At 59.9% G+C, this 7,594-nt stretch overlaps 2 protein-coding genes across 2 annotated transcripts in view; one reads left to right on the plus strand and one right to left on the minus strand.

The window, feature by feature from the left end:
- Nucleotides 1-2,503, plus strand: part of Dtymk (deoxythymidylate kinase (thymidylate kinase)) — a 17,070-nt gene extending 14,567 nt beyond the window's left edge. Inside the window, exons 5-6 of the mRNA XM_013033644.1 lie at nucleotides 266-463; nucleotides 2,333-2,503. Of these exons, the coding sequence (XP_012889098.1) occupies nucleotides 266-463; nucleotides 2,333-2,443 (309 nt within the window). The 3' untranslated portion in view covers nucleotides 2,444-2,503. The remainder of the gene's footprint in view (nucleotides 1-265; nucleotides 464-2,332) is intronic.
- Nucleotides 2,504-4,559: 2,056 nt separating this feature from the next.
- The window catches only part of Atg4b (autophagy related 4B, cysteine peptidase), a 22,426-nt gene continuing 19,391 nt past the window's right edge, over nucleotides 4,560-7,594 (minus strand). Inside the window, exons 10-12 of the mRNA XM_013033669.1 lie at nucleotides 7,061-7,117; nucleotides 6,588-6,681; nucleotides 4,560-5,030 (exon numbers count right to left, since the gene is read on the minus strand). Of these exons, the coding sequence (XP_012889123.1) occupies nucleotides 4,957-5,030; nucleotides 6,588-6,681; nucleotides 7,061-7,117 (225 nt within the window). The 3' untranslated portion in view covers nucleotides 4,560-4,956. The remainder of the gene's footprint in view (nucleotides 5,031-6,587; nucleotides 6,682-7,060; nucleotides 7,118-7,594) is intronic.

The raw sequence follows: 7,594 nt of genomic DNA on the forward strand, positions 1-7,594 counted from the left end.
TTTTTTTTGATCCGGTCGTGGGGCCTGAACTCTGGGCTTGGGCGCTGTCCCTCAGCTCTTCAGCTCAAGGCTAGCACTCTACCACTTGAGCCACAGCGCCACTTCTGGCTTTTTTCTTTTTGCATATGTGCTGCTAAGGAATCGAACCCAGGGCCTCATGCATGCAAGGCAAGCGCTCTACCACTGAGCCACCTTCCCAGCCCCGACTTTTAGATTAGACCTCACTCAGCTTGTTTTTGCCTGCTGTTGGGTTCTTTGTTGGCAGAACTTTTCCTTGGATTGGTGCAAGCAGCCGGATGTGGGCCTTCCCAAACCTGACCTGATCCTGTTCCTTCAGTTACAACTGGGGGAGGCTGCAACCAGGGGGGAGTTTGGCCGCGAACGGTACGAGAACGGGGCTGCCCAGGAGCGGGCGCTGCGGTGTTTCCAGCAGCTCATGAGAGACACGACCTTGAACTGGAAGGTCAGTCTACCTGTACAGATGGGTGGAGGCTAGTTTTCCAGTGTGCATTTCCCAGCCGCGGGGGAGGGATGAAGGCACCCCCGCCCCATGATGGCAAATTGCAATTCCCCGTGGTTCTTCAAAGTATCGAGACTTGGTGCCTTGTCTGTGGCCAGAGTTGGAGGAGCAGTCCCTTGCATGCGTCTCTCCATAGTCAGCAGCCCAGCCTACTCCATCTCGTCCTCTGCAAGGCTTTAGCCACAGGCGCCATCATTTGGAGTGTGTAGTCCTACAAGCCACTGCACACACTCTTCGCCTTCCATCCTTATCGCAGAAGTGCTTAGGTATTGTTCCCATTTTCAGGTCATGCTGTCAGAAGGGGTCAGTTCTCAGACTTGTCTTACTGCCCTTTCAGTCTACAGAACACACTGTTCCTGCTGGCCCCCGGTCAGTGCCGTCCAGGGCTGCTGCACAGTCACGGCTGGACTCTATCCCACCCTGTACGTGGCGCCCCACAGGCTGGGGTGACCGTAGCCTGGAGCTCACCAGTGCCCGTACGGGGCCTCCCTTCGGTGCTGCTGCTTCTAGGTGGTTCTTTGACAGATCCGCCTCACCCTCCCTTCTCCCCAGGGACGTGGGCGCTGCCCTTGCATGCCTTGTTCTCTCCGCGACCCCAGCTCTTCCCTGCATACTGGCTGCCCACAGCAGACCGTCTCGTGAGCTCCCGCAGAGCCTCAGCCCGGGGCCCCACTGCCCACACTCGTTGTAGACACTCTGTGACTGTAGTATCTTTGCTCATAAGCTTTGCAGCTTATGTTCTAGAACAGATAACAGGCTAGGCGCTGGTTGCGCACACCTGTAATCCTAACTGTTCTAAAAAGGTTGAAATCACAGCTCATAGCCAGCCTAAGCAGAAACATCTATGAACTATCAAAAGGCTGGAAGTACAGCTGAACTGCTGAAGTGGTAGAATGCCAGGCTTGAGCAAAGAAAGCTCAGGGGTAGTGCCTAGACCCTGAGTTCAAGCCCAGGACCAACACAAGAAAAACAAAATCAGTTGACCGTGCCCTTCCCCTTGAAATGCTCATTTTCTCGAGCGGTGAGCAGGCCCAGATGCCATCCTGGAGGGTCTAAGCAAGGCTGGCGTTGGTACACATGAGGAAGTATTTTCCTTCACATAGGGTCACAGCCCTAAGTGATGCTTAGACTCCATGCGCCTTAGCCCTGAGAGATTTTCCAAAATGTGCTGGAAAGGGTCTTAGCCCCACAGAGCTGAGGGCCGCCCCAGATGCACAGCAGAAGAGATATCTAAGCACTGGCGGGCTGGGAAGGCAGCTCAGTGGTAGAGCGCTCGCCTCACATGCATGAGGCCCTGGGTTCGACTCCTCAGCACTACATAAGCAGAAAGAGCCGGAAGTGGCGCTGTGGCTCAAGTGGGAGTGCTCGCCTTGAGCTGAAGAGCTGAGGGACAGCGCCCAGGCCCAGAGTTCAGGCCCCAGCACTGGCATGTACCTCTGATTTCCTCACCTGGCTTTCTTCTGGTATTGAGGTTTCTACCTGTTCTGATTCTCCACAAGGCACAGGCAGCGCAGCTGAGTTAGGACAGCCTTCAACTCCTGAGCCAGGTCCCACAGTATAGCTCCCTTCTGGAGGCAGGGTTCGGGGACGGGGGCAGCCGCCCTGAGGAAGCCGGCACCTTTTTCTCACTTGTCAGCTGAGGGGCAGTCATGGCTGGCTCGGGGCTCGGCGGGCAGCCGCACCTGGTCTTCCTTCTGTGTCGGTGGTGGCAGCGGTGCAGACCGCACTCCTGTGACGGGGTTCAGGGCCCTCGCCACCCTGGCAGAGGAAGGTGGCCAGAGGGTCTCTTTTCCTGCACCCTCTGCTGAACAGGTGGTCGACGCTTCCAAAAGCATCGAGGACATCCATCAGGAAATCTGCGCGCTCTCTGAGGATGCCATCCTCAGAGCCGTGCAGAGGCCACTTGGGGAGCTGTGGAAATAAGCAGGCTCCAGCGCCAGGTCCACGTCCTGCAGTCCCTCCCAAGGCGAGAAGACACTCTTCAGATTTCACTGCTTCAGAGACCTTTGAGCCCCCTCTGGCGACCTGCCGCTGGAGTGCATCCAGGCCTAGCTGGCATGCATGCCAGGGAAAGCCCTCTTCCACGCCTCCAACCTGCAGCTGACGTGTTTTCTCACTGAACGTCAGTGGCTGAGCCATTTCACTGAGATCTACATCATTGGAAATTATCAGTTGGACTTCTTGTTTCCTACTAATAAAAACAGAACTGAAAATGTGTGTGTGGACGGTGTGGCTTTGAGTGGAATCTGCCCTCATGAGCTTGAGCACTTGCAGCTTTTCTGAACCCAACGACGTTAAATTGCCTTCACTTCTTAACCTTTCAGAGCATCTCCTGGGGACAGCATGAGGGGAAGCAGGGCTGAAGTGACGGGCAGGCCGGCACCACCAGAGTGTTGTGCAGGGGCCGCCGTGAGCGTGGCGAGGGGCCTCCAGCCCCTCATGTGGGGACTCTTTGGTGCTGGTCCTGGGACTCGAACTTGGGGCCTGGGTGCTATTCCTGAGCATTTGTTTTGCTCAACGCTAGCACACTTGAATCACAGCTCTACCTCTGGCTTCTTGGTGGTTAATTGGAGATAAGAGCCTCACAGACTTTCCTTCCTAGGCTGGCTTTGAAGTGGGATCCAGAGCCACTAGGATTACAGGTGTGAGCCATCAGCACCAGGCTGGGGAACAGGGTCAGATCTGCAGTCCTAAGGGTGGAGGGATGACGGTGGCCTCCAGGACCACGAGAACGTGTGGAGGCAGCAAGCGAGACGGGAGGCCTGTGCTCCCCCCCGCCCCCTGCCGTCCCCAAACCAGACCAGCCCCAGCGCACCCCGCGGGACCCTCCGAGACGCACAGCCCTTCCTCGTGTCTCCTGTCACAGGGCAGGTGCCTGCTCCCGGGCCTAGGTGAGGACACACTTGCGGCAGGACAGAAGCAGGCCGGCTCCCCTGGCTATCGCACGGGTGTCCCATCTGTGACGGGATGAGCTAGACATTCACACTTAAAAACTAACCAGCGGGAAAAAAATCAATAGACACAAACTGTTTTCTACTGAAACTTATTATTTGCATTAGGAATCGCAAACTATACTACTGAGAATGAACAACCTCTCCAGGAAGCATTTCCTCTGCTACCTCTGGGGGTAGCAGTCCACCAGACCACTCCTGGCGCCGCAGCAGCGTCTGCAGCGAGACCCCATGCCACAGCAGCACCGTGGCCACTGGACCTGGGAAGCAGGACCCTACAGGGGTGGGCATGGGCCAGCCTTACCTGTTACCCCAACCCACCTGTAGCTGTGGGAGAGAGGGAGGAATGGCGAAATAAATTATGCAGACAGAGTGGCCCCTGCTAACTTGGTGGGCACCTAGGGCTAGCGGGGGCAGTTCCTGCCCAGCCTGTCTGCAGAATGAAGAGAGGGTCTCCAGACAGTGCCTCTCCCAGCCCCTCCCGGCGGCCTCCTGTTCACGCCCCCTGGATAGAGAGGGGGACCCGAGCGTCTGGGAAGCCGGGTCACAGGGGCCTGCAAGCCCTCCTGCCAACACCAGGAGCCCCGCTGCCCCCCCACCATCTAAAACTGCAGTGACCCAGGAGAGAAGTTCTGAGAAGGGCCAGAGTGTAGAGGAAGGCTAAGGTGGCAGCACGCGCCCCCACCATGAGTGTCACAGGCAGAGCAGCTCTGCCCTCCCCGAGGGGAAGCTGGGTGACAAGCAAACAGCAGCGGCGGTGCAGCTCAGTGCAGCGGCCCCTGGAGGGATCCCCGGAAGGTGCCCAGTGGCTCAGGCCTCCACACTTGCTGGCCTCGTCTTTGGATCTCCACGTGCGCCTCGAGTACTTTTCTCCCTAAAGCAGGCAGAAGTCATGCTGTAATTCTTTCCCCCTCGCTCTCCCTTTGAGGTAGCCCTTGGTAAACCACACCGGGCAGAAGCCAGGCCAGAAGCTTGCCCTGCCCAGCAAGGACAGCAGAGGCCACAGTGGCCATTGCTCCGTACGTGCCAACCTGTACGTCTTGAGACTCTGGCCTGGGAAGTGCCCCAGAAATTCGTGTCTGTGTTGAGCAACTTCAAACAGGGCTTTAATTCCATACAAACCAGACACTGGCACTAGGAAAAAGCAGGACCAAAGCCCATGCACTGACACGCGGCTGGCAGTGTCAAGTGGAGAACTCTGGAGGCCCGGACCTGCTGCACTGGGCTTCTATAGCGGCGTCATGTGAGGGAGAGCCCCGGCGTGTGTTCTGGGCTGAGAAGCGCGACTCCAAGCAGTAAGGCTCGGGACAGCGCAGTCCCCATCCCCGGGCGGAGTGGCACCCTCTGGACAGAGCAGCCCAGGCACGCAGCACTTGGCAGGGTGGGCTGGATGGATGGAATGCGGTGGCACCTAGCACCCAAAGCAGGGCCGGATTCTCAAAATGTCCCAGCGAGGGCCACGGAGGCCATCCCAAACCAGGGTTTTCAGAGCGACAAGATCTCAAAGTCTTCATCCTCTGAGTCAAAGAATCTTTCCAGTCGTTCTACATCAGAAGAATCTGGAAGGAACAGGATGAAATCTCATCAGAGTGCTCCAGGACTGCTTGGGTGAACAGGACAGGAAGATGCGGGAAGAGGGGGAGAAGCCCAACAGGCCTTTCTGGCGCCGCAGCCCTCCCGGCCTCCGAGGGCACTGGCTCCTGGGGGGGGCAGGGTGTGTGCAGGCTGTGCCCAGACCCTCACACCTGCAGGACGGGAGCCCCCCCCCACACGCATGCACAGGGTGTGCCCAGACCCTCACACCTGCAGGACGGGAGCCCCCCCACACACACACTCAGGGTGTGCCCAGACCCTCACACCTGCAGGACGGGAGCCCCCCCCCACACGCATGCACAGGCTGTGCCCAGACCCTCACACCTGCAGGACGGGAGCCCCCCACACACAAACAGGGTGTGCCCAGACCCTCACACCTGCAGGACGGGAGCCCCCCCACACACGCATGCACAGGGTGTGCCCAGACCCTCACACCTGCAGGACGGGAGCCCCCCCCCACACGCATGCACAGGGTGTGCCCAGACCCTCACACCTGCAGGACAGGAGCCCCCCCACACACACACAGGGTGTGCCCAGACCCTCACACCTGCAGGACAGGAGCCCCCCACACACACACACTCAGGGTGTGCCCAGACCCTCACACCTGCAGGACGGAAGCCCCCCCCCACACGCATGCACAGGGTGTGCCCAGACCCTCACACCTGCAGGACGGGAGCCCCCCCCACACACACAGGGTGTGCCCAGACCCTCACACCTGCAGGACAGGAGCCACACACACACACACACTCAGGGTGTGCCCAGACCCTCACACCTGCAGGACGGGAGCCCCCCCACACACGCATGCACAGGGTGTGCCCAGACCCTCACACCTGCAGGACGGGAGCCCCCCACACACACACAGGGTGTGCCCAGACCCTCACACCTGCAGGACAGGAGCCACACACACACACACACACATGCACGCGCATGCGCACGCACACACACACACACGGTGTGCCCAGACCCAGTGATACCTCATACCTGCAGCACAGGATCCCCCCACACATGCACACACACACACACACACACATGTGCACACACACATGTGCGCGCACACATACACACAGAAGGTGTGCCCAGACCCAGGTGACACCTCACACCTGCAGGACAAGAGGCGTGCGCGCACACACGCATACATGCACACACACACACACACACACACAGATGTCCTGGCTGAGGACTAACCTTGCCATACACAATCGGCCTGAGGCCAGCCATGGCGCTCTGTCTCGGTCTGTGCCCTGGCCAGTCCCAGGGGTCGGGACCGCCCTGGCTATCGGCTCCGGTAGGAGACGGCATCACCACCGAGCCTGAGCACCCTGGCTGGGCAGGTGGCCTCGGATGGGCGGGGAAAGGAGTGGGTGGCTCAAAGCTAGCAGACACGCCACGCTGTGACACAGATGGCCCCACCAGCCTGCCCCTGAGGACCACACAGCCCTCCAGGACCAACGACAAGCCGGTCAACATCTGGGGTACGAGATGCACAGAGATCCCACCCGGACTGCCTGCAGCCTCGCACTCACCGAGGGACAGGTTGAGGACGTCTGGACAGGCCAGGTGGGAAGGCTGCTGCTCCACCAGCTCAAACATGGGCAGGGCACCTCCGAGCAGTGACAGCTGTCGGTGAGAGGCAGTTAGGAGACACAGCCGCAGTGCTGCACGTCCCCGGGGTGTGGGAGCTGGCCGCGGCACAGGTCTGACTGTTACCCGTTCCATTAACACAACAGTGACTGACGTGCACACCTGGTGTCACCACACACGCCTGGCCTGAGCGGAGGGGGAAGGGCAGCTTCGGGCAGCTCGTCCCCTACAACCCTGAGGGAGCTGAGTGGGCTAGAAGCCACGTCCCGGGGAGGTGCGTGCCGCCCCCGCCCGGCTGTGGGGCAGGGGGAGGGTGGCGAGCCAGGGCTTCATGCCCAGGGTAGGCCGCTGCCCTGCCGACCCCACCTGTGTCCCCAGGGGCCCCAGCTTGGTTCTGGACGGGGCAGGTACAGACCTTCTTGACTTGCTGGCACCAGTCGCTGAAGTCCTCCTCGGTCTGGCAGAAAAACCCCTACAACGAGACCAACCATGAGGAGAGCAGCCAAGAAGACTCAGCACTGTTCCCACGACCACCAGGGATCCTACAGGTCCTCCTCAACATGGCCTTCCACACGCTCTGCACCCACGCTCCACAACACAGCCCGCCTTCCACACACTCTGCACCCACGCTCCACAACACAGCCCGCCTTCCACACGCTCTGCACCCACACTCCACGACACGGCCTTCCACACGCTCTGCACCCACGCTCCACGACACGGCCTTCCACACGCTCTGCACCCACACTCCATGACACAGCCTTCCACACGCTCTGCACCCACACTCAACGACATGGCCTTCCACACGCTCTGCATGCACACTCCACGACACGGCCTTCCACACGCTCTGCACCCACACTCCACGACACGGCCTTCCACATGCTCTGCACCCACGCTCCACGACACAGCCCGCCTTCCACACGCTCTGCACCCACGCTCCACGACACAGCCC

This window comes from Dipodomys ordii, unplaced genomic scaffold (genome assembly GCF_000151885.1).
Source record: "Dipodomys ordii isolate 6190 unplaced genomic scaffold, Dord_2.0 Scaffold174, whole genome shotgun sequence".
NCBI lineage: Eukaryota > Metazoa > Chordata > Mammalia > Rodentia > Heteromyidae > Dipodomys > Dipodomys ordii.